Source organism: Nannospalax galili, unplaced genomic scaffold, assembly GCF_000622305.1.
Source record: "Nannospalax galili isolate Female #2095 unplaced genomic scaffold, S.galili_v1.0 scaffold162, whole genome shotgun sequence".
Classification (NCBI taxonomy): Eukaryota; Metazoa; Chordata; class Mammalia; order Rodentia; family Spalacidae; genus Nannospalax; species Nannospalax galili.
Window position 1 is genome coordinate 3,326,077 of NW_008350388.1, and position 27,500 is coordinate 3,353,576.

The window sequence follows — 27,500 nt, forward strand, 5'->3', positions numbered from 1 at the left end:
CCCTCTGTAACAACAGTTTGATAGTTTTTGAGAAATATATTTATTTTTATGTGTATGAGTGTTTTGCCTGCATGTATGTAAGTACATCCAATGTGTGCAATGCCAACAGAGGCCAGAGGAGGGCATCAGATCCCCTGGAACTGGAATTATGGATGGTTGTTATCTGCCATGTGGATGCTAGGAATGGAACCCTAGTCCTCTACAAGAATGGCCAGTACTCTTAACCACTAAACCATCCCAGCCCCCACCCTTTTAAAAAATTTATTATTTCTATTTTATGTGTATGCGTGTATTGCCTGCATGTAGGTGAGTGCACCCGTGTTGTGCAGTGCCCTTGGAGGTCAGAAGAGGGTGTCGAATCCCCTGTAACTGGAGTTATGGATAGTTGTTAACTGCCATGTGGGTGCTGGGAACCAAACCTTGGTCCTCTGCAAGAGTGCTCTTAACACTGAGCCACTCTCCAGTCCCAACAATTTTTTGGTCTTTTTGAGACAGTGTCTACCTGCAGCCCCAGGTGGCCTGGAACTTAGACCAGGCTGGCCGCTGCTAAACTATTTCCTGTATTTGACCACCTCTGTTGGGTCCTGATTGTACTTTGAGAAGAATCCCTTATTTATCATCTTATGCCTATGCATAAGTATGCATATAATCCAAGCCTGTCAATCAAAACAGAACTATGTCATAGCTTCCTGATCTCTTAGGGCCTTTATCATTATAGACACCTTTCTTGTATCCCTAGTAGCATATTTTGTTTGATTGTTAAAACCACTTTAGCTTTCTTCTGTTTGCTGTTGTGTGATATTTTCTTATTCATTTCAACTTTTCTTTCTTGAGACTGGGTCTTGATACTTAGCTCAGGCTGGCCTCATACTAACTCTATAGGTCAGGCTGCCCTTGAATTCTTGATCTTCGTGCCTCAGCCTCCCAGTAGTACAGATCCAAGAGAAACACTGCCAGGCATAATAGTGGGCCATGTTAGTGAGAGGTCTTAGGGGCCTCAATTGTTTGACCCTTTTTTTTCTTTTTTTTTTTTTTTTTTGTCTTTTTGAAGCAGGGTCTCCCTGTAGCCCCAGCTGTCCTGGAACTCACTCTGTAGACCAGGCTGGCCTTGAACTCACAGAGATCTGCCTGCCTCTGCCTCCCGAGTGCTGGGACTACTGGCATGTGTCACCATGCCCGGCTTGACCCTTTCTTTTAAGGGGCTTAAGAGAAGAAGGGGTTTGGTTGCTAAGCGATGTAGTTGATAGTTCTCTGTTTTGATTGACAGGCTTGGATTATATTCGTACTTATGTAGAGGCATAAGATGATAAATAAGGGATTCTTCTCAAAGTGCATGCCCAGTTTACTTTGAAATTTTCTATGCCTTTGAATCTAAGATGAATGTTATGAAAACAGCATGTAGTTGGATTTTCTTTTATCTAGTTCTGCAGTATCCATACAGTTGAATTTAGGTTTGGAATTTTGTTTTGTTTTCTTTGCTTCCTTCATTTTTGTTTCTCCTTACCTTCTTGTTTGCATAAAATTGATTTTTTTTGTTGTTGTTGTTGTTGTTGATCTTTTGAGACAGGGCCTCCCTGTAGCCCCAGCTGGCCTGAACTCCCTATGTAGATAAGGCTGGCCTTGAACTCACCTGGCTCTGATAATATTCTTTTTGTTTTTACCCAGGCTGGCCTCAGTCTTCTTGCCTCAAGTGATCCTTGTACCTCATCCTGTCAAGTATCTAGGACTACAGGTGTGTGCCACCGTGCTTGGCTTCTAGCGACATTCCCTGTGATATCATCTTCCTTTTCCTTCCTCAAATAGGGTTCCTCTTAGTCCTTTGGAGGTATTTATAATGATTGCTATCAGGACTTGAATCTGACATCTACTCACTCCCTCACAGGTGGCTTCTGTCCTGTTTCACCCAGTGAGTCATACTTTACTGCATCTTTGTATGTCCCATCATTTTTTCATAATACTTGACATTTTTAGATAATCCAGTGTGGCAACTTTAGATATTGTTTTCTGCTACCTAGACTGTATTCCTGTTGCTTGCCTGGGGTTTCTTGTCTTCTCTTGTCATTTCCTTTTTACTTAAATGTATGGACCATCTTATTAAAGTCTGTTTTTTCTTCACATGAGATGCCTCTGACGTTACTCCTCAGAGAACACAGTAACATTTTAGTAAGATTTCCTGTCTTGTTCCCTGACCTTTGCTGCTTTCACGCCAGCTGTTAGGATCCAACCATTGCCAGCAGATTACCTTATTGCTACAACAGTACTCTAAGAGCTGGGCTTGGTGGCGCAGCACTTGGGACGTAGAGGCAGGTGGATTTCTGAGTCCAAAGACAGCCTGGTCTACATAGCGAGTTCCAGGCCAGCTGGGGCTACAGGCGGACCCTGTCTCAAAAAGACCAAAAAAAAAAAAGCTCCCAAAAACAGTACTCTAAGGCCTAATTTGCTAATTTGTTACAATTTTGACCCCTTTACAAGAGTTTTGTTTGTTTTTTTGTTTTGTTTTGGGGCTGGCCTCAAACTCAGATCCGCCTGCCTCTGCCTCCCAAGTGCTGGGATTAAAGGCATGTGCCACCATGCCTGGCCCTGCCACCATGCCCGGCTCTACAAGAGTTTTTTAAGCTTTATTTTAATATTTTTTCAACAGGAATAATTAGCTTTTTTTTTTTTTTAAATCAAGGACAGTTTTGAGACCAGTGTTTGAGGTTTGGGCTGACTACACGAGGACCATTCATAGTTGCTGTTGGGTGGCTCTCTCTGGTAAACCAATAGACCTATGGCCTAGCTTCTATGTCATGCAACTATCATTTGTTCTTAAATTTTTAAAAATTTATTTATTTTTATTTTATGTGTGTGAGTGTATTGCAAAATTTATTTATTTTTATTTTATGTGTATGAGTGTATTGCCTGCATGCATGTAAGTGCACCCATCTTGTGCAATGCCCACAGAGGTCAGAGGGTGTCAGATCCCCTGGAATGGAGTTACAGGTGGTTGTGTAGCCGCCATGTGGGTGTTGAACCATCTGTCCAGTTCCACTGAAACTATCATTCTTCTAATAGGTCCATCATGCTTGAAAATATCTTAGTCTTCAACTTCATTACCCTGTACTTGACACAAAGTTCATTGAAGGAGATGTTTGGAGCAGGGTCAGGACTGTGGCATGCTTCTACTTGAGTGGCATCTTTATGATAGGATCAGGGTACTATGTGGAGCTGGATGGTACTCTTGTCTTTCCTGCTGTCTTCTCCCAACAGAGATTATACCCTATGAAAAAGGGTTGGGGTTGCCGGGAGTGGTGGTTCCAAGTGCTGGTTCCCTGTAGTCCCAGCACTTGGGAGGCAGAGGCAGGCGGATCTCTGAGTTCAAGGCCAGCCTGGTCTACATAGTGAGTTCCAGGACAGCTGGAGGTACAGGGAGACCCCGTCTCAAAAAGACCAAAAAATAAAATAAATAAAGGGTTGGGGTTAGGATCCTTGGGGTCCAGCTGCTCTTAGTGTACCGTCCCTGAAGTAAGTACATCTAGGATATACTTATCTGGAATTTCTCCTCTTTACTGTGTGAGGAGGGGAAGTATAGAATGAGTGATGCTGGACCTGTTTCTTCCTGAGTATTCCATGTCCTTCACTGCTGGGCTTTGGACAGAGGGAGCCTTGTGTCTTTGGCCACACTCCCTGATGGCTTCGTTCATGTCCAGCTGAAGGCAAAGGGATGTGGGTGGATTGTAGTTAAAACACCATAGATTCTTGCTATTCTTAAACAGTTTGCAGCTCTTTAATACTTCTGTATTTTGTTTGCCTTAGGGAAATTTCCAAACTTTCAATGGTTGCCTTGAAAAACTATTTTCATTAGTTAAGATTGTTAGGGAATAGATTTGTAGTGCTTTTTGTATTGTCATTCTGTTCTGGAAGTGGAGCTCCAGTTAGGAATATTCTTGTTCGTGCCTCTTATTGTCAAGGACAAGAATTTCTTCAGGTTAGGAATACTGGGTTATAAGATTTGCAAATAGAAGTCAATTTGGAGCAATCATGAAGTTGATTAAAATAGTTCTACTAGTTACAACCAGCAACTAAGATGGTAGTGTTCCTGTTGCTTGTTGCACTTATTAGGAGATGGGACCCTGAAGTGGGAGATCCCCTGTTTGGAGAAGAACTGCTGCGTTAGGAGAGATGGCCTTGAGTAGCATGACCAGGGGCCTGAAGGAGAGAGCCTTCAAATTCCTGAACAAAGGGGGTTTCTGACTCTTAAACATTTTTAGAGGGTGGTGGGACGTTCCATACTATAGTACTTCAGTAGTTAGCCTGGACTGGCTCATGCACTGTGGAAGTAGGTACTAGGTAGAACCTTAAGTTTTCTTTGGAGTTAGTTGCAAGGGGAAGAGGCTGGGGCTTGTTTTCCCAACTAAGATTTTAGTGCTCTATCAGTTCCTTGTTCTAAAGGAGACTACAGGGGTACTCAGAGAAAGACAGCTAAAGGTCTGTGATCTAACAGTATCCATCGGCCTGTCTAGGTAGGTCTAAAGTGGTGGCTTCCTGTGGTCTTAATTTACCTTTACCTGCCATTGACATGTGTTTCTTGTGTATTTTGGACACATGTCTTTTGACTATGCCTAAAAGTGATTTTTATCCTATTTTGTGCCTTTTTATCTTTTGTGCCTGTGTTATCTTTTGCTATTTGAAAGTTTATTTTAATGTCATTGTTGTATTAGAAGTCCTTTAAGTTCAAAAGATCATTTTCTACATTGTCTAAGAAGCTTAAAATCTTTATTACATTTTTATTATATTTATTGCATAAATATTTACTCGTGCGAGCCTATTACATATATCTATGTGTGCCATAGTATGTATGGAGGTCAGAGGGCATCTTGAGGGAGTCAGTTCTCTCCTTTCATCATGTGGGTTCTGGGTTGTTAGGCTTGAAGGCAAGTGCTTTTACCCATTGAGCCATCTCACCAGCCTGAAGTTTTGTATTTTTGTATTTAAGTTATTTAATTTTTTGTAATAGAAAAAAAGCACCCCATTATGTCCTCAGTTATGGAATAACAATTTACCTATTTTTGAATTAGTTTTAAAAAATTAGTGTAATTTTACACATGCCTTTAATCCCAGGTAGAAGGCCAGCCTGGTTCGTAGCCAGTTCCAGGACAGCTGGGGCTACAAGGAGACTATGTCTCAAAAAAGATATTTAAAAAAAAAATTAATATATTTTTGTTAATCCTCTTTCTTTATCTACCACACAGCTGATCCCTCCTCCCTTTAAAAAAATTATTTTGCTGGGCATGGTGGCATCTTTAAAGATACCAGCACTGGGGAGGCAGAGTTAGGAAGATCTCTGTGAGTTTGAGGCCAGCCTGGTCTACATAGCGAGTTCCAGGCCAGCTGGCACTATAGGGAGACCCTGCCCTGAAAAGATTAAAAAAAAATACTTTCCCTGCCTGGTAATGGAGATTGTACCTAGGGCCTTATTACATGGCTATCTCTGAGCTACATCCCCAATGGTTTTTTTTGTTGTGTTTTGCTTTGTTTTGACAAGTTGTTACTATATAGCTTCAGACTTAAAACTTGGTATGCAGCCAAGGCTGGCCTAGAACTCTAGATATTCTTGCCTCATCTTCCCAGGTCTTGGATTATACGTGTTTGTATCACCATGCTTGGCTAGGAGTTCATGCTTTACCTTTTACCTTTGTATCTGCCTTAGCCTTCTATCACTGACAAAATGCCCTAGAAAATCAAAGAAATGTTTATTTTCACTCATTTCAGCACATGGTCACTGGACTCTGTTGCCTCTCTGAGTCCATGTGCAGGCAGTATACAGTGGTGGGGGCCTGTGATGAAGAACAATGGCTCACCTCCTGTTGCTCATGAGGAGAGAGAGAGAAAGACTGGGACAGGATACAGAACTTAATGTCTTCCTCCAGGCACCTACTCCCTTTAATTAGAAGGTCCCATTTCCTACATTTCCCCTACCTCCTAGTAGCCCATCAAACTATGGGCCCATCTATCACTGGATTACTCTATTGATGAACTCAGAGCCTCATAATTCAATCAGCTCTGAACCCTGCCACACTGAGGACCAAGCCTTCAACATAGAAGCCTTTAATACTGAAGACCCAAACTGTTAGCAGTATTTTATTATTTTTTTTTTCTGAGACAGGGTCTAGCTCTTTCTGACCTGGAACTTGATACGTAGACCAGGCTGTTCTCAAACTCAAAAAAATCCTGCCTCTGCCTCTCAGGTGCTGGGATTAAAGGCATGGACCACCCTATATGGCTAAAATGTTTTTATATAACTAAAAAAATTTTTTAAGATAGCTGTTCCTATGTAGTCCAGTCTGACTTTGAACCTGTGTTCCTCCTGTACCGTGGTCCTGGGAATACAAGTGTGTACTTAAAAACTTGGAGTGTTAAACTTAAAAACTTGGAGTGAAACCATTTTACCATCTTGAGATAGGGAACATGGAATTCATTATGTATGAAGCGCTTATTCAGAACATTTTTCAGTGTTGGAATGATAGAAGAAACTATGTGATGGTTATGCTTTACATATTATTTATTTCTTTCAATTATAGGAACAGTTTTGATCAAAAGCAACAATGGTCATTTGATGCTGGTGTCTCCTCAGCAAGCGGTAACAAGAGCTGAGACCACAAGCAATGTAACTCCAAGGCCAGCAGGACCAGCAAACACTCAAACAGTCAAGATCTGTACAGTGCCGGTAATGCCTCTTAATCACCTTAGTCCCCAGCCGTTGTCTTCGCATCCATTGTCTTCACATCAGTATGTGCTCATTTGCCAGTAAAATGAATTTGAGATGACTCTGCTCAGCTTTTAAATTAAGTGCCTTTCTTTGAATATGCTAATTTAATCAAGATTTTGGTTTTGTAATTTGGTAATTGCTGAAATAATGAAAATTGAAGTTTCATACTCAGTGATTTTTATAGTCCTCAAGGGAAATATTCAAAGGGGCAATTTGCATCTGTTGGAAGATAATAACCGTTTTGCTTCAGTTTTCTTTATATGTTTGTGTTTTGCGTGTGTATGTGTGTATACATGTATGTGTGGATGGGTAGGTGGGTGTATATGTGTGTGAGTGCACATGTACACATGTGTTCCTGTGTATATGGAGGCCAGGAGTTGGTGTCCTTTTGGTGCCTTTCTCAGTTGCTCTTCACTTTATTTTTGAGGCTGGGTCTCTTACTGAACCTGAAGCTCACTAATTGACTAGAACGGCAGACAAGCAAACTCCCAGGATTCTCTTGTGCTACCTCCCCAGCACTCTTCATGCCTGGCTTTTTACCTTTTCCTTGGTGCTGGGAATCTGGACTCAGGTCCTTGTGCTTATAAAGCAAGCATTTTACTGACTGAGCCATCTCCCCTTCCCTGTTTCAGCTTTAATTTGTGATTAGATAGTAACACTCCTATTTAAAGCATTTATCTGTACTGTATAGAAATTATTTTGAGAATTATAGAAATCTACTTTAATATTTCATTAGTTTTGCATTGTTTGAGGTGACTTGTTTACGTAGTTGGTGATCTTTTTGTATTACTGAAGTTTAGCTTGTGTCACTGAATTAAAAATACCTCATGGCCTTTGATCCCAGCACTGGGAGGCAGAGGCAGGCGGATCTCCATGAGTTCAAGTCCACGATGGTCTACATAATGAGTTCTAGGACAGCTGGGGCTACAGAAGAGACCCTGCCTCAAAAAGACCAAAAAGATAAAAAAAAAAAAATTCTGAACATCTTTATTTAAATAGAAAATCCTGGGGCTGAGGAGTGCTTGCTGCCCGAGCATGAGGATCTGAGTTTGATTCCTAGCACCCACAGGGGGTAAAAAAAAAGCTGGATACTGTAGTGTGCAGCTGTAATCCCAGTGCTAAAGACAAAAGGATCCCTGGGGCTCCAGGTTCAGTGAGAGGCACTATTTCAAAAAATAAGGTAGAGAACAAGTGAGGAGGTATCCAATGCTGACCTAGTTGGCTGGCTGGCTGCTTCCCTCCACACCTCCTGCCTTTATTCCTCCTTCTCTCCCTCTGTCTCTGCCTTCCTTCCTTCCCTTTCCCTATCCCCATCTCTCATTCTCTTTCCCTCTTAATTTTTCTTTACTATTACATTTATTCGTTTGTTTTGTGTGTATGTAGGGGGCACATGCATGTCATGGCACATGTGTAGAGGTCAGGACAGTTTATAGGAGTCAGTTCTCCACCATGTCAGTCTCAAGAATTGAACTCAGGTTATCAGACTTCGCAGCAAACTCCCTCTACCCTTGGAGCCATCTTGCTGGCTTTGTTTTCAGTTTTGATACTAGGTGCTCAATTAGTTATTTTCTCTGTAGTACTTTTCTAGTTTGGTTTATCTTTGGGTTAAAGGTTAATAGATTTTTGTTTATAATTAAATATTAAATAAGAATCTATATGACTTCTGTATGACAAAGCAAGTTTAGTATTTTATGTTTTTAGGCTAGGCATGGTGATGCAGGCCTTTAATCCCAACAGGTCTACATAGGGAGTTCCAAGCCAGCTAGGGCTTCATAGTGAGACCTGTCTCAAATATTTCATTTTTAATTTTATTTATTATTGTATATGTGCATATATATGATGTGAGTATGGATATGCACATGCCACAGTGTGCATGAGGTGTCAGGACAAGCTTGATGACTTGGTTCTCTCCTTCCACCATGGGTTCTGGGGATCAAGTTCAGGTTTTCAGGTTTGGGCAGCAAACACTTTTATGCCACTTTTATGCCACTTTGCTGGCCCTAGTTTAAGATTTTAATGTAGAATATTGTGGTGCTTACTTCGTTGGAGAGTTAAAATAGAGGAAAAGGTATTTAGTGAAGCAGTTGCCTTACTGGAAATAAATGAATGTCAGTTGGCCAATTGACCAGCTAAGTTTATAATATAGAATGGTTATAAAGCCAGTTAAGTTTACAGTAGATCAGTTTGCTAAAGGGTTCTTGTTTTGTCCGCAGTAGTGATTGATTTAAAAATGACCAGTGCCAAGGACTGTTACCTTGTTGTTCAAGAATTTTAGCTCACTGTAATCAAGAAAGTAGCAGTGGTTGGGGCTGGAGAGGGAGTGCAGTGGTTAAGAACACTGTTCTTGCAGAAGACCCAGGTTTGAATCCCAGCACCCACATGGCAGCTAACAACTGTCCATAACTCCAGTTCCAGGGGATCTGACAGTCTCTTCTGTCCCCCGCCAGCATTGCACGATGCAGGTGCACTTACCTGCATGCAGGCAATACATGCGTACACCAAAAATAAAAATAATACAATATTTTTAAAAAATTAAAAAAGAAAATAGCAGTGGTGATGCTGATAGGAACTACTGTGGCAACCACCCTTCCACTTGCTTCCTCAATGCAAGCAAGTGTGGCTTGTCCATGGCACGCATGCACTGGTTCTCTCATTCTTTATTATTTAGCTATTTCTTGCCAAATACTTAAGTGTCTGACTATGACATGGAAGATAGCAGTAATAATGCTGTTATGTATTAAATTGGGAACTGTTGGAGATGTAGCAAACAGGAAAGCTTGGTGTTTATTATTATTAGATCTGTATTACTTAAATGTATTAAAATAATATAAATACATCTAATAGCTACATATATTGCAATCTGTTGTAGCAGATGCTAAAAGTAGAATTTTTGCATGTAAGATATTTGTTGGGAATCAATCCTTGTGAAGAGATGAATACAGATGAGCAGGAAAGTTTTATGAAACTCAAACTGAAACTTAGAATTTGTAAGTTTCAACGACCCTAAGTACAGATGCATGAATGTGGGTTCTTAACACTGAGCCACAGTGTACTGCATTGTATTGTTGTATACCTAGGAACATCTCAGAAATCACTAACATTTTCATTTTTTTCAAATGTTGCTGTAATTTGAATTCTTGATTTTCTTTTATGTTCTTGACTTTTTTTGAGAATTTCATGCATGAGTATTTGTATCATTTCCGCCCTTTCCAATATTCCCTCTAACTCCTCATGCCCCGTCCTCTACCCCTCTCAATTGCTTGTTTTCTTTGATTAGTATTGTTATATATATATATATACATATATACATTTATAATAATACAGAGTTTATTTAATTGTGCTCGTGTGTACATGTGTTTAGGCTGACCAAGTCAGTCTATGGCAAAGAAAGATTTAGTGTATATAATTGTTCTACATTGGTACGCCATTTTTTTTCTTGGATTATTTTTCCCTATATCTACATTGATACATTCTCTCCCTCCCTTCCTCCCTCCCTTCCTTCTGTCTTTTTGAGACAGGGTCTTCCTGTAGCCCCAGCTGGCCTGGAACTCAATATGTAGACCAGCCCGGCCTCAAATTCACAGAGATCTGCTGCCTCTGCCTCCCGAGCACTGGGATTAAAGGTGTGGCTACCATGCCTTGGTGTTCTTCAGTAATAAGTCTAAAACGGTAAAAATTTCCCCAAATGGAGTTGCTTTGTATGTTCACTTTGAGGGTTCTTGCATCTCAGTTTTGGGTACTTAGAAGCACGCAGCAAGAACTCAAAAGAGAGAACCTGATAGGACTCTTTATACTTGACTTCGACTGTAAAGGCAAACGTGTATACCAAGAAAATTTGAAAGTGTGCATTTTCCTATTTGCATCCTGTTTCCTACTGGCATCAATATTTGTTTAAAATGACTTGAAACATGTCCTATAACACAAGAACAACTTTGAAATCCTTGTGTTCAATGGTAGGTTATATTTAATGATTAAGATATAATTAGGCTGATTGTTAGATAAGAACATAAATGTGTAAATGATTTGATTTAGAATTAATATTTCTGATTGAATATGAACAAATGTAATGTAATTGCTCTTTCAGATGGGTACAGAAAATGACCTCCTTGAAGTGCAGCTCAGTTAATGCATAACTGCTTTTCACACTCATTTCACATATACCCCAGCCCTTTTCTCTGCTGTCTAAGACATGCTTAATCAGTGCAGTTCAGTCTTGCAAAGAACAGAAATACCATTGGCTGGTCTAGAGTATTAAGTGTAAGCAGACTTGTGAGTGAGTTTAAATGGGTCCATCCAATACAACAGGAAGACAGACCTGTTGTGTCAATATTCTCTTCAAGGACACACACCTGATGACTGGGTTCTACTAGGTTCTACCGCATCTCAGAAGTGCTATGGGCCTGGGGCACATTCTGTTAGAATATGAGCCTTTAGGGGACATTTAAGACTCAAATTATAACAGGGTGAAAGATTAAAGTTGACAAAATACTGACAAAGACACTGAGTACTTCCTCTGCTCATGAACAGCACAACAGTTTTGTGCATCATAGCACAGGGAGCAGCACTGCTTTGAAGAAGCACTCCCACCAGGCATCCAGGGCCATCATAGTCACTAGCCAAAACTCCAAACTATTCTTTCCTAGCTCCAGTGTTACAAATTTTTTTTAAAAGATTTATTTTATTATCTGTGTGTGTATGTTTGTTTGCTGGCATGCACATGTGAGTACCTGACCCTGGGAAGGTCAGAGGCACCTGATTCTCCTGGGGCTGGAGTGACAGGTCTTCTGACATGGGTGCTGGGAACCATACTCGGGTCTTCTGCAAGAACAGTATGTGCTGTGCTCTTGACCACTGAGCTGCCTCTACAGCCCTGATAGGGAGTTTTTTATGCCTGATTATAAGATAGATTTTCTGAAGCATCTAATTATAGCTCATGTAGCTCAGGCTCACCTCAGACTTACTTTGTAGATGAAACTGGCCTTAATTTCCTGATTCTCTTACTCTACCTCCCAGATGCTGGGATTACAGGTTTGTGTGCCATGTTTACCTCTCAAGAGACTTCTGTTATGAAGAAGTTTCACAGTAGTTGCCTCTGGATAGCAGATATAAGAGTTAAATAAGGGGAAGGCCAGTTTGATGTTGCGTTTGAAGTTTTCTCTATATTTAATAAAATTGGGCTGATTTTTTAGTTGTGATTTTTTTTTTTGTTTGTTTGTTTGTTTGTTTTGTCTTTTTGAGACAGGGTCTCCCTGTAGCCCCAGCTGTCCTGGAACTCACTGTAGACCAGGCTGGCCTTGAACTCACAGAGATCCACCTGCCTCTGCCTCCCGAGTGCTGGGATTAAAGGCCCGGCTTAGTTGTGATTTTTAATTTTACCTTTTGGTCCGCATTTCATCATGATTTCTAGTCATCAATGACTAATATTTTTAATTTACTTCCCATTTTACTTACATATTTTGTCTGATATGTACCAGTGTTCTGAAATGAAAATTTGGGTGTGCATCTACTCACCTTGACTCTTGCAGAAGGAACCTTTTTGAGATGGTAGCGATCTGATCCTTCTCAGTTGTGTGTCTGTGGAATGCACATCACACTAAGTGATGCTACAATGTTCAGTTTGCTCTGTGCATTTCAAGTGTTAGCCACTGCCCTTCTTACTTTTTTATTTTTTATTTTTTGGTCTTTTTGAGACAGGGTCTCCCTGTAGCCCCAGCTGTCCTGGAACTCACTATGTAGACCAGGCTGGCCTTGCACTCACAGAGATCTGCCTGCTTCTGCCTCCTGAGTGCTGGGACTAAAGGCGTGCGCCACCATGTCCAGCCTCCCTCTTATTATTATGTCATGTAACTTTTAGTATTTTTGTTGCTTTCAGTATGGTTTTATGGTTTCTTGTGTTAAACTTTTTGTCCTGCAGGTGGTGCTAGAATCATACCTCATTCTGATATTGGTAGAATTAAATGAAATTCCTTTCAATGTGAAAATAAGATGCCCTCTTCTATAATGTTCATTATTCATACTCTAATGGTCTACATAAAATCAGTATATCTGAGTATATGATCATTAGCAGATAAATCTTTATACTTAAAAAAACAGGACATTGAAAAGCATGAAGTTGTTTGGTCTTCATATAACATATAAAGTATAAAGATTTGCTTTTACAAATAAGTTCTTAGAGAAGTACACACACACATGCACCCACAGTTTGTGTGGTATCCATTGTGCTCACCTGTGCATTCATGTGTGGAAGCTAGAGGTCAACTTCAGGCATTCAAAATTATTCTCCAACTTAGTTTTTGAGACAGGTTCTCTCAGTTGAACCTAGAGCTTGCCATTTTGGCTAGAGTGGCTGGCCAGTGAGACCCCAGAGTCACCTGTCTTCACCCCACAAACACTGCAGTTACAGATATGCACTACCATGCCTAGTTTTATGTGGATGCTGGGGATCAGAACTTAGTTCCTCATGCTTGCATGGCAAGCACTTTACCCACTGAGCCAGCTTCAGCCCCATTTAAGGTCTGTTATGTCTAACACTGTTCTTCACAGACCACCCTAGGGGCAGTAAGTCCATTCCTGTCTTTCCTTTTGCAGAGATGAATTAGGATTGGCAGGAATCAGGGACTTGCTGGTGGGCAGTACTGCAGTTGATGGCAATAGAAAGTAGGATGGTAGGTAAGAATGGAACCAGATATGCTAATGCTAGAGTTCAGCATTGACCTGCAACATCGCCTTGGATTGTTAGAGCATCACTTGAAATCAAAGGTGTCAAAATTCATTTGTAATCTTTTAAGTGTGAAGCATACCCACTATCCCACTATATATGTATTTAAATATATATATGGTGATTTCTTTTCAGTCCCTGGCTGTACCAGCCAGTGTTGTCACAGTTACTCCTGCAAAGCCGGTGAATACTGTAACTATCCTGAAGCCATCAAGTTTGGGAACAGTATCTACCCTCTCATATGAGCCCAGTCTCAAAGCCGAGACCCCCCTAGCTGCTCAGGCTGCTCAGGCTGCTCTTTCTCCGGTAATCTCTCTCTTGCATCTTAATCATATGTAGTTCTTGCTAATGTTCTTGATCCTTCTTGATAACTAACATCTGTGATTATTTTTTGTATCAGACAATGCTAGAAAATGTGAAGAAATGTAAAAACTTCCTTTCAATGTTAATAAAACTAGCATGTAGTGGATCACAGTCTCCAGAAATGGGGCAGAATGTGAAGAAGCTGGTGGAGCAACTTTTGGTAAGTCATAGAATTTTGCAGGCTCTGAGAATTCATAGAATATGCTTCAAATGAGAAATATGAATGTCTTTTTTTTTTTTGAGACAGGGCCTCCCTGTAACCTCAGCTGGCCTGGAGTTTGTTATGTAGACTAGACTGGTTTCAAACTCATAAAGATCCACCTGTCTCTGCCTTCCAAGTGCTGGGACTAAGGATGTGTGCCACCACTGAAATATGGATGTCTTAATGAGGTTAATTTAGTATACTTGATGAAACTTTTTGTTTCTTTAAAGCTTTGTGTGTGCAGTTTAAGTGCAGGTGTGTGCTCAGGTGCAGGCACCCATGTGTTTGTGGAGACCAAAGGAAGGCATCTGGTGTCCTGGTCTATCACTTTCTACCTCATTCCCTTGAGATAGGTTTTCTTCCTGAACCTGGAGTGAGGCTGAAGGCCAGCAAGACCCAATGATCTGCCTGTCTCTATTGCCACACAGCATTACAGTGTTGTCATTACTGGCTTGCATGCATCCCTGGTTGGCTTTCTACGAGAGTGCCTAAGTTCTGGAGATTTGAATTGAGTTCCTTATGCTTGAACAGCAAGTACTCTTAGCTTCTGAGCTGTTTCCTAGCCCCTAGCTTTGTTTCCCGTAGCATAAGCAGGGTCTCGGAAATTGTTACTAGAATTAGAAAATTTCAGAAAGCCAGGCCATCAGCAAATATGAAGTCCAGTTCTCATTGGTTTAAACACCAACCTTTACAATGTGAAGTTAATCTTCTTAGGCCCCAGTTTTCTTACCTGTAAGAGGAAAAGGATAAACTTGATAATCTTTGCATTTTCTGAAGTGTTATAATGCTGAATCTCTTAGCTACCAAATTATACATGTTTGGTTTCCTTTTTCCTCTTTGAGGTTAAAAACTTCACATACTGAGAGGATGAACATAGACATAAGCAAGTACTTGCTTGGATTATGTGTTTAAGATATACTGAGAATTCAATAAGATATATAATTTTGGGTTTTTTGATCTATGATAGTTTAAGAATTCTATGGTCATAATTTATATTTTTGTGTATTTTTCCATATAGATTGGTTATTTTTTTCCCAGTACAGAATTATTACAAATATTGTCTAAAGGAAGACAAACTTAACTTATTAATATTAAAAGTAACTCCTTTATTTTCTAAATGATACTTTGAATTAATTATATTTGAAACTGCTCGCTTTTCAATTGGGAAGTTTTTTTATTTTAGACAATAAAAATTACAAATCATTCGGGTGGGGTGATGACCTATTCCTGTCATCTCAGTACTTGGGAGGCTGAGGCAGGAAGGACTGTGAGTTTGAGGTCATCTTTAGCTTTATTAGCACTTCAAGACCAGCCTGAGTTATAGTGCAAGACTCTCCCTCAAAAACACCAAGGGGCTAGGAGTGTTCTGTCTCAGTGGGAGAGGGCTTTCCTACCATGTACAAGGTCCAAAGTTCAATCTCCTTCTACCATGTGGACTGTGGGGATCAAACTCAGGTTGTCAGGCTGAGTGGCAAGCCACACTGAGCCGTTCTGCTGAGATGAGGCCAACCAGGGCTATGTAGCAAGACCCCATCTCAAAAACAAAATGAAAGAGAAATATGATTACAAGTCATATAAACAAGTTTTTAAAAAGATTTTGAGTATCTTTTTTGAAGGAAATAGTGAGCTTTTGCCCTTCCCTTTCAAGATATGCCAGATTTCAAAGGGTATGGAGACTTGAAGGATACCTGACATTAGTAAGGGCTGCTTACTTTTTTGCCTGACAAATTTTTACATGACCTTGAGTATATAGGTATATGAGTATATTATTAATCAAACATTCACTGAAAACAAATCAGGAAGAAATTTATTTTGAAATAATTTAGTATGCGTGTTATTTTGTCTTTCTTAGGGATAAAAGCCAATTTGCATGCTAATGAGATAGATGTACTGGTTTTGTGCTTGTTTGATTTTTGAGACAGAATCTTGGAACTTATTATGTAGACCAATTTAAAAATGTTATTTAACTGTATGAGTGCTTTGCCTGTATTTATGTAAGTTAGCCACATAAGTGCAATGCCTATGGGGGCCAGAAGAGGGTATCAGAACCGGAGTTAAGGATGGTTGTTAGTGAGTGTGTGGGTGCTGAGAATGGAACCTGGGTCCTCGGCAAGAACATCCAATGCTCTTAATTGCTGAGCCACTTCTCCAGCTCCCTCTTTTTTTTTTTTTTTTTTTTTTTTTTTTTTTCAGGGTCTCCCTGTAGCCCCAGGTGACCTGGAACTCACTATGTAGACCAGGCTGACTTTGAACTCACAGAGCTCCTGCCTCTGCTTCCTGAGTGCTGGGATTATAGGCATGCACCACCATGCCCAGCTGATCTTTCTGATTTTTAACACAAGTCAATAGCACAAAATGACCAGGCTGGCCTTGAACTCAGAGATCCACCTGTCTCTGCCTCCCAAGTGCTGGGACTAAAGGCATGTACCACCACACCAGGCCCCTCTTTCATTTAACTTTCATTTCAAAGTTAATTTAATTTTTAAGAGATAGTGGCTCAGTGCTGTTTAGGCTGGTTTTCAGCTCCTAGGTTCAAGTCATCTTCGTGCCTCAGCCATTTGAGTAGTTGCCTCACAGGTGTGTGCCACAATCCACAGCTTAGTTTCTTAAAATATTTGTATATTTTAAAGTATTTTCTTTCTCTCATTCCTTAGGATGCAAAAATTGAAGCAGAAGACTTTACTAGGAAACTGTATGTGGAACTCAAGTCTGCGCCTCAGCCTCACCTAGTCCCATTTCTTAAGGTAGGGTTATATTTCTTTGGAGAAACTGTTTCGGTTAGATTAATTTAAAACTTGAATATTTAATCTGACTGGAAGTCAAAATGAAGATAATAACAATGTGGGAGAAGCTTTAGTACTTTTGTAAAATGCTATAAAATGCATTCATGGTATTCATTTAAATGTTTTAGAAAACAGGCATAGCAGAGTAACTTTAAACAAATAGTTAGCATTTATTTATTTGGGTGGGGTATGTATGCCATGGTACATATGTGGAGGTCAGAGAAGAAATATAAAATTGTTTTACTAATAGCCTATTTAGTAGTCTGTGTCTTCTTTTCCTCCATTCTCCATAGAAAAGTGTGGCTGCCTTAAGACAGCTTCTTCCTAGCTCCCAGAGCTTCATTGAGGAGTGTGTTCGGGAAACTTCTAGTGAAGTAGTCATTGCCACCTGCACCACAACAGCAACAACTTCCTCTGTGCCGACCAGTACAGTTTCCTCAGTCCAGCCTGAAAAGCCCATCCCTGTTTCTGGACCAACAGCACCCAGACCTGTGTCTGTGCAGACTCCGAATCCACTTGCTGGTGCAGGAGGGGCAAAAGCTGGAGTTATGACACTGCATTCTGTGGGTCCAGCCGCTGTAACAGGAGGTACCACTGCTGGAACTGTTTTGCTTCAGACTTCAAAACCACTCTGCACATCCGTACCAAATACGGTGACAGCAGTCTCCCTGCAGCCTGAGAACCCAGTTGTCTCTGGAGCAGCGGTAGCACTGGCCCTTCCCTCGATGACTTTTGGAGAAACTTCTGCTGCAGCTCTTTGTCTTCCACCTGCTCTTACTTCTGCTGGGACCACACCTGACAGACCTGTCATTGGCACTCCAGTTCAGATCAAACTTGCCCAGCCAGGCCCCCTCCTTTCACAACCAGCTGGCATTCCACAGGCAGTGAAAGTCAAGCAATTAGTAAGTAACATTTAATTTCTTCCTCAGATTCATATTTGGAAAATTTCAAATATTCATAAATCTGGCAAGACTGTGTACACGTTCCCAAATTTGAGTAGTTGAAGTTTTTTACGTTACTTGCTTTGTCTTCCTCTTGACACATGCACAAACTTAGTATAATTTTAGCTGAACTTTGGCACTTGGTTGTGGAAGTCGTGACTATGCATGCCTTCCTTTCTGTCTCCCCTCCCCTGCTCTCTTTCCCTTAAGCATTCTAGTCTTTTTTTACTTTTTAAATTTCAAGACAGGGTCTCATCAGTTCCCAGGCTGACTTTAGATTTGCAATCCTCCTGCCTCAACCTTCTGAGTAGCTGGGAATATATACTTATGCCCCCAGGCCTGACAGTGTATATCTCTTCAAGAGAAGGTTGATTTTTTTTTGGGGGGGGGGCATCTTTTTGAGACAGATTCTCCCTGTAGTCCCAGCTGGCCTGGAACTTGCTATGTAGACCAGGCTGTCCTTGAACTCACAGAGATCCATCTGCCTCTAATCTGTTGTTACACATGGGATATTAGTGTAATATTTTCCATTTGTCCCAGTGCTCTTATTTTAGTGTTATTTTTTTCTGTCCTTGTTTCTAATGAAGAATCATTTAATTACATTCAGTTGCCAGCCTCTTGTGGTTTTTCATTATATTGTAATTTTTAAAAAATTTTGTTTTTATATTATGTGTATGTGTGTATTGCCTGCATGTAGGTAAGTGCACCAGTGTCTTACAATGTCCGTGGAGGTCAGAAGAGGCTGTCAGATCCCCTGGAACTGGAGTTATGGACAGTTGTTAGCTGCCATGTGGGTGCTGAGATTCGAACCCCCGGGTCTTCTGCAAGAACAACCAGTGTTCTTAACTGCTGAGCCACTTCTCCAGCCCCCTATAATGTATTTTTCAGTGCTTGAGATTGAACCTAGGGCCTTGTGCATTCTGGGCAACTGAACTATAGATAGCCCCAGCCTTTTTATGTGTATGTGCATGCATGTGTGTGTATTCTGTGGCTGCAGGCATGTAGAGCCAAAGATTGATGTTGGGTATTGCTATCCACCTTAATTTTTTAAGGATTTATTATATTTTTATATATGTGTATGTGTGTCTGGGTGAGTGTATACCACGTGTGTACAGGTGTCCTTAGTTGCCAGAAGAGGGTATTGTATCCTCTGGAGCTGGAGTTATAGGAGGTTGTGAGCTGCCTGGGATTCTGGGAATAAACCCTGGTTCTCTGGAAGAACTGGAAGTGCTTTTAACCACTAAGCCATCTTTCCATCTGTAGCTAAAATTCCTTCCAGTGGGCTATAAACAACATCTGCCTCCTCCTCCCCTGGTCCCAACAACATACCGAAGTATGGTTTCACCCAACTGTAATCTGGAAAACTAGTGAGTTTATTGGACTTACTTATGAAGCAGTGCATGAGGGTTTACTTACAGGAGTGTGGGTGCTCACCCTGAAAAGACCGCATTGGAAAGTCTTCATCCAGCCTATATACCCATAGCTGTCCCACTTGTGCAACTAGGGCCTACTAGTTGGTTGGGAGGGTCCAGTGACTCTCCCTGCTTCTCCTTCCTTTCGGAGCCCAACAGGCAGCAAGCTGTGATGATCCTAGGCAGGTGGGCGCAACCAGTTTTGGAAGATGGTGTCTGTCTATGGTCTGTTGGAAGACAGTCCTATGTAACAACATCCCCTTCCCCCAGGGATCCTCCTGTCCCAGCTTCTCCAGTGTTGGGATTACAGATATATGCCTCCATGTCCAGCTTTTATGCAAGTATTCTGACTGAACCATCTCCCCAGAATCTTTTTTTATTTTGAGACAAGGTCTCATTTTCCAGGCTAGTCTTGAACTTTTAATCCTCCCAAGTAACTAAGATTATATGATTGTGCCATTAAGTCTGGCTCTTATTATTTTTTAATACTAATGTGCTAAGGAGTGAGGGAGACAGTGAGGGAAATAAATATGGGTGGCTTTTTTCTTATGTGTGGTAGATCGAATAGATGATTATTTGATAAAAGAAGGAAATTTTAGCTGTTTATTGATTAGATGTTTAGAATTTTCTGCTTTATTCAGGAGAAGATACATTTTATCAGAAGACTGATTTACCAGAAGCTTCTGAAAGTATTACTAACCCATGGGAGCTACTGCATGGTGAATTAATTTAAAATCATGTTTCTTGGTAAAGTTCTTCACACAGCTTCTTTTCTTTTGCTCTTTGGTGGTTGCTTACTCTCTTGTGAGCCTTGTTTGAGGTCATGTTTTGAATCTGTTTTAGTTTATTCTATTTGTTCTGTTAAGCTTTCCAGCCTTGCTTGTGTAAGGAGGTAGAGCCTGCATCTGTGGATGATTGTCTTATAGGACAGTGTCTGGCATAGAGCAGAGGGACCGGAATCCAGAGCTGTGTCTCTGCTGGGAGCCAAGTGAATTGTTGTTTCCTGAGCTCTGATCTTCTGGTGAATTTCAGTTCAGGTGGAGAAACATACCTGCCCTGCAGGATTTCACTGGGTACCTGAATTTAACCTGAGAAATAGAATCAGTGGTTTTTCAACATTGTTCTGGGCAGTGAGGGTTGGATCCAAAGGGTCAGAGGAGCTGCTTCAAGGAAAGGCTTCTTTTTGGTAGAACTGAATGAATCCTCTTAACTGGTCATTACTAATGATTCCTGAGTCAATGCAGATCTTTATTGAGCACCTATACATTCATGAGGTGAAATAATTCTTTGTCACCTGCTTAGATTTTTTTTTTTTTTTTTGACTCGGGGTCTTCCTGTAGCCCCAGCTGGCCTTGATTGCAGAGATCTGCTTGTCTCTGCCTCCTGAGTGCTGTGATTAAAGGCATGTGCCACCACATCTGGCATCTGTGTAAATTTTTAAAAGCATGTCATTTAGTATTTTAACTTAAAAAAATTTCAAATTAGGTTTAATTGAAGTTTAATTGAAGTTTAATTGAAGGTAATTAAAGAATATCATCATGAGTCCATTATAAACTATACGTCAGGAAAGAAAGCGCTATAACAACTGACTTGATAAAGTTTGAAGGTAGTTAAATATCATCAGTCCGTTATAAACTATATATCAGAAAAGAAAGCACTCTGACTTGATATCAGACTTAGAGTTCATTTATTTCCTCTAACGATTGGTTATGAGTTAAAATTTCCTTAATATTTATTTTTTAATTGGAATACTGCTGGAGAATGTTTTTAGTATTTTTTTTTTATAAAAGTTACTTATGTTTGTGTTTGTGTGTGCCTGCGTGTATGTGTGCGCGCCATGTGTGTGCCTGGTGCCCATGGAGGCCAGAAAAAGGCATTGGATCCCCTGGAACTGGAGTTATAGATGTCTGAGCTGCTGTGTAGGTGCTGGAACCTGAATCTGGGGGAAGAGCACCCATTGCTCTTAATCACTGAGCCGTTGCTCCAGACCCCTTTTCCAGCTTATTAAGATTTTAAATACTACACTTTCCAATTGGAAGAATCCTTCCAACCTCCCACTGCAAAGTTTCGATTCATACTTTATGAAATTATACATTTTTACCACTTTAAAGGACCTAGATTGTATTACTGATCTTTTAGTTTTGCATTCTTTGGCTTTGCATTCTTTTCTCGTTGGCTATTCTATATTACACTCAGGCTCTGTGTACTGAAACTGCTTAGTATCTTTTAGGTGTAAGCTTTTTATTTGGTATTCAAATACTTGAAATGTGAATATCTACTATGCAGTTCTGGGGATTTAATTTAAGAACGAAGTTCTTATAAATGGTTATTCTTATTGGCTCTCTACCACTTTTGCTATAGTGATTATACATGCAAAATATACTGAACTTACCATTTTATTTTTACCTTTTGTTTAGAAACTATCTGATTTTATGCTTGAATCCTTTCTTTTGGATATTTGAAAAAAATGTTACTCATTTGAATAAAAATTAAATTTCAATTTTAATTAGCAAAGCTAATTTAATTTAGAAAACCTAATAATTTTAGTATGTTTATTTTTAAAATTTAAATTTTTATAATTAATTTTATCAGATAAAATGAAAAAAATCCCTCAAATCCACAAGATATGTAAATTTCTGAATGAGGAAGTTAATAAAATCTTTGGCCTTTTAAAATTTTTTCCAAAAAGGCAGATAATTTTGAGAGTAAAGTGAATATTGTTTGAAGGTAGAAATACAGACAATAGGTAGATAAGCCAGAATTATTGGGAGTCTTTTCCTGATAAATGTATATTAATTACATCATGTACTTTAAACCTTGTCCCTAATATTGCAGAATACGAATGAATCGTCTCTGCTTCATTGAAATGCATTAGTATTTCAAGAAGTTCTTTTCTAACTTGACCTGTGGCTCAGACCTATAATCTAGTTGCTCAGGAGACTGAGGCAGAAGAATCACAAATTTAAAGCCTACCTGGGCTATGTAGTGGGATCATGTCTCATTAACACAGACATTCATTCATTCATCCCCCCCCCCCCACACCTACCTTTTCTGTTTTCAGATAATAATGGCAGTTAAATTATTCAAGCTTAGGTCTTTGAATTAATCCATCTGAATATTTGTCCTTTAAGGACACTACTTTCTATAGGATTAGTCACCAGCACATTTTGTCTTCCTTCCTGCCTTCTTCCTCCCTCCCTCCCTCCTTTCTTTCCTTCCCCTTTTTTTTTGAAACAGGGTCTCACTGTGCAGCACTGGCTGACTTTGAAATTCACCAAGGTGGTTTTTTGTTTTTTTTAGTTGTACACACTTGTGTTATACATTTAATTACAAACACGGTAGAATAAATTGTACCATGACTTTTTATATTAACCATATAGAACTTTAAAGACTTCTAATTATCTCACTATCATCAGTAGCTGGCCTAAATACATGGGGACTGTTTCTTGAAGTGAAAATATGACACTCTGTACTTCTGTCTTTTTCTTTAACAGCTAAAAGTAATAGCCTTGTGAGTATTTTAATTTCTTTTTCCTTTATCCCCACCCATTAATAAATTTCTCTCTTAGAGAATATTACTTTCTGAAAGGTTTAGGATGACACTTTTTAAAAAGCACAGAAATAGCCCTAATTTTTTTGAGGTATATTTTGAAATATTTATGGATAAAAAGGTACTCTTGGATTTGGTGTAGGGTAATTGGAGGTACTTGGCAGAAAGGTGGAAAGGGTAGAGACGAAACAATGACTCCACAAGAATTAGTTTGCTCTGGATAGTGGTGCAGATAGTTTCATTTGTTCTCTATATCTTTGCATATGTTTGAAATTTTCCATCAGTTAAAAACAAAATAGTATCTATGTAATTTTCTTAAAGTTGAATTCTTCTCTAGAAAGTAATGTATAATGTAAGAGATAATAATGTTTTTCATTTTGAAGAAGATAACTGCTCCCTACAAGTTAAGGTGGATGTGGTACCATATACCCAGAGCCCCAGCATTTAGAAAGCTGAGACAGGAGGATCCCTGAGTTAGAGGCCATCCTGGACTACATAGTGAGATCTTTTCTTATGAAAACAAAAACAAATTAAATTTTAAGCAGGCTTTTTGTTGTTGTTGTGTTAGGTAAAGGTACACATATCATGGCAAGCACAAGCTGTTAAGAGGCCAAAGGGACTCCCAGATAGTAACCCAGCATAGAACTGGGAAAATGAATAGCAGACCCAAATCTTATCTAAAGGAATATTGACAACTGATTGCTGCTAGATGAGGAACACCTGGCCCTCCTAAAACAAAGACCTCTAGATAGGCTGACTAGATTCACCAGAAGGGCAAGCAGTGGGGAATGGCTGGGGGTGCAGATAGTAGCAGGGATATCAGAGTATAAGGGCTCTAGTGGGGGGAGGGAAGCTATGGGAGGGTGCCATCTGGGAAGTGGGTGGGTATATAGTTGAATAAGATGGTTTGGGATGTTCTGTGAGATATACACACACAGAAAAAAACAATAAATTTAAAAGTGTATTATAAATTTAAAAGTGTATTATATTTGAGGAAGCATAAAAGTTTACGTCATGTTAATTAGTAGAGGTGATGAACATTACCATTGAAATCTACCCGATGACTTTATAGACATACACAGGCACCAGGGATCCAAGTGCAAACAATTTTGACTGATAATAATCAGATACATACAGATTAGAGACTCACGTGCCAACATCTCAGTGTTGGTAGCAAAAACAATGAGTCTTTCGTATATTTTAGAATGAAATGGAGATCTCTTTTGAGGGTTAAAAACTCATTCAATTTTATGTCTTACAGGGCTTATACTGAGTTCAGTATTGTATAACTGTAATAATTCAACTGTGAATCTAGAAACTTACAGCCACTTGTCAAAGAGATGTACTCTTGCTCTGGAGTATGTTACAGAATATGTTAAAGCTGTAATGAAATGCTTCTTCTAATCATATAGTTATTAAAAATTAAAAAGAAGAGTGGAAACTTCCTTCATTGCCAACACCAGTGTCCTTGAGTGACTACACTGAGCTCTTTTTGTTCCAGGTAGTACAGCAACCTTCTGGAGGTGTTGCGAAACATGTGACCACCACTCCTCATTCCTCAGCACTGACCATTCAGAAATCTGGGCAACAGATGCCAGTGAATACTGTAATGCCTACTAGTAAGTTTCCTCCATGGCCCAGACCAGCACCATCACAGTGGGTCGGAACAGGGCAGTTTGCTCCTGCTGTATTAAGAGAAGACTGAAAAGCAACTGTTAAAATTCTTTACATAAACATTTTTTAGGGGTATGTGTTGTTTTGAAATAAACAACTGCTCATGATTTTGTTATTAGATAAAATAATCTAGTAGTAAATAAATACTCTTTAAAAATGTGCCATAACTGGGGCTAGAGAGATAGCTCAGTGGTTAAGAGCACTGACTGCTCTTGCAGAGGACCCAGGTTTGATTCCCAGCACCCACATGGCGGCTATGAACCGTCCTGAACTCCACTTCTGGGGGAATCTGAAAACCGAGGCATTGCACGACACAGGTGCACTCACATACATGCAGGCAATACACTCATACACCATACACATAAAAAATTAAAAAAAAATTTATATATAAATATGCCATTACCTTTATTTTTATTTTATTTTATTTTTTTGGTCTTTTTGAGACAGGGTCTCCCTGTAGCCCCAGCTGTCCTGGAACTTGCTATGTAGCCCAGGCTGGCCTTGAACTCAGATCCGCCTGCCTCTGCCTCCCTAGTGCTGGGATTAAAGGCATGCGCCACCACGCCCAGCTATCTTATTTTTTTTTAATGTAGTTTTTCTTTCCTTTGAAGTTAGTCTTATATAGGTAAGGCAGAAGTTTTACATATTTTAAAAATATGCCAGTGTAAGCTATATATTACCAACACATTTTTCAGCCAATTTTTGTGCATGTTTTTATAATGCTGCTGCTTGTAAAAACAATTTGAGAGCATGTAAAAATGTAATTGAGAGCTCTTTATAAGATTTGTTTTGTTTTGTTGTTGTTGTTGTTGTTTTTTTTTTGTCTTTTTGAAGCAGGGTCTCCCTGTAGCCCCAGCTGTCCTGGAACTTACTATGTAGACCAGGCTGGCCTTGAACTCACAGGGATCTGCCTGCCTCTGCTTCCGAAGTGCTGGGACTACAGGCGTGTGCCACCACGCCTGGCAGATGACTTGTTTTTTCAAAAATGTTTTTATTTCATGTGTATGAGTGTATTGTCTCCATGTAAGTACACCTGTGTTGTGCAATGTTCGCAGAGGTCAGAAGAGGGCATTGGATCCCCTGGAACTGGAGTTAGGACTGTTGTTAGCCACCATGTGGGTGCTGGGAATCGAATCTGGGACCCCTGCAAGAGCAGTCAGTGCTCTTAACCACTGAGCCAACTCTCCAGTCACATAAGATAATTTCTTCTGGAGGAGATCATTCTGTTTAACTTAAACCAATTCTAGGGCTGCTTAAGATATTCTTTGATTATTCTATGTATATTAAAAACTGTTGTCATGAATATTTCCTAATGTGACATGATTGCTATTTTTTATATTCTACTTGTTTCTTTCTTGTTTTGGTTTTGAAGCTTCCATCCTAAAGCAGATTGCTCTGCCTGGAAATAAAATTGTGTCGCTTCCAGCACAAGCATCTACTGTTCAGAAAAATAAAATAAAAGAGAATGGAACAATGTGCTTCAGGTAAAGAAAATAGCTAAAATTGGGTCTAGTATATGGAAGTAATATTTAAAGGGAAAAATGACTAGGAATAATATGTAAGTCAAGCAGATGTACGTGGATACCTTAAAAAAATGAACAGTATTGTTCAGATCTCAAATGCGGGCCTCAGTGTGTAATTAGATGTAAGTACTGAACATGTCCATCATCAGCTTTATGCACCCTCCAATTCATTTAGCCCCATCCCCTACCTCTGCCAGCCCCTCTTCTTAGGCTTTGCAGATAGAGACCATTTTTGCCTATTCTTGAACTTTGTAGAAGTGGAATGTTGTTACTGTGTTCTGTTTTTGTCTCTAGGTTTGCTTCTGCAGTTTCAGTTCATGGCAGCCAGTTGTTTCTTGATAACATTGAATGTGAAATTCTAGAAATCCATGAATTTTTAAAATTAAATATTTATTTATTATCGTTTTACATAGATGCTTGTTTGCCTGCATGTAACCCTCCAGAGGCCAGAAGAGGGCATCAGATCTCCTGGAACTGGAGTTAAGCTGTTGGCAGCCATGTGGGTGCTGGGAATTGAACCCGAGTTCTCTGCAAGAGCAGCCAGTACTCTTTAACTGTTGAGTCACCCTCCAGTCCCATCATCCATAAGATTTAAATTGTATCATTCTGAATAGCCTGGCAAAGTCTAGCGCTCAGCAGATGAATCATCCTTGTCTTCAGTGTATCCAGGATTAATATGTGCCCCACTAGTGGGTCATGTGGTAGGTCACTTGATCACCACAGAGAGCAATAGTGCTTATGTTCAGGTAATCCTTACGTGGTAGCTTATTACTGTCACAATGTCATATTCTCCACTTCACTTCCTTATGTAGGCATTATGTCATCTGAAGGGGCTAGTACTGCATATTTTTAAGATTGCAAGAAATCAATTTATATAATTCTTATTACAATCTTATTAATAACTAATCTCCTACTGTGCTTCGTTTATAAGCTGCTATAGGTTATGTATGTATAGGAAAAATAGCCGCATTATCCCCAAACCCACAGATGCAAGTCCACCTTTTTTTTTTCTTTTTTTTGAAACATGGTGTTTCTTTGTAGCCCTGACTGACTTGAACTCACTGTGTAGTTTAGGCTAGCCTCAATCAGACCAGTCCTTCTACTTCAGCACCTGAGTGCTGGGATTGCAAGAGTATGCCATCACTTGTGGTAATGTTAAACTTTCTTAAATTGGTGTAAAATTTATGATATTTGTGTGTTATTATGATATTTGAGATCTGTGCATTTCCTTCTACTTCCTGATACAGTGTCAGTGCTGTGCAAATAGTTATGTGGAAGTGTTTAGAGAACAATGGTAAAACAAAAGCCTGCTTGGTTTTTTTGGTTTTGTTTTTGAGATGTCTCACTGTGTAGCTCAGATCATCTTGGAAGTTGTGACCTTCCTGCCTCAGCCTGCCCAGTGCTGGAATTATAGTCACATGTGAACATTCTGGTATTTAGGCATAGTTAATTTTAAAAGTGAAGTGTGGATGTTTCTCTTAGTTTATTCTTAGGTTACTCTTAGTTTTCAACAGTTTGGAACTTTGCTCCACAAGGAACCTCCTCCCTCTTTTTTGGGGGGGTCTTTTTGAGACAGGGTCTCCTTG

General features: G+C 39.8%; 1 protein-coding gene across 1 annotated transcript in view; it reads left to right on the top strand.

Moving 5' to 3' along the window:
* Nucleotides 1-27,500, top strand: part of Taf4b (TATA-box binding protein associated factor 4b) — a 93,413-nt gene that overhangs the window by 5,321 nt on the left and 60,592 nt on the right. The window contains exons 2-8 of the mRNA XM_017801803.2: nucleotides 6,561-6,706; nucleotides 13,602-13,772; nucleotides 13,867-13,989; nucleotides 16,686-16,775; nucleotides 17,108-17,716; nucleotides 24,219-24,336; nucleotides 25,764-25,875. Coding sequence (XP_017657292.1) covers nucleotides 6,561-6,706; nucleotides 13,602-13,772; nucleotides 13,867-13,989; nucleotides 16,686-16,775; nucleotides 17,108-17,716; nucleotides 24,219-24,336; nucleotides 25,764-25,875 — 1,369 coding nt within the window. The remainder of the gene's footprint in view (nucleotides 1-6,560; nucleotides 6,707-13,601; nucleotides 13,773-13,866; nucleotides 13,990-16,685; nucleotides 16,776-17,107; nucleotides 17,717-24,218; nucleotides 24,337-25,763; nucleotides 25,876-27,500) is intronic.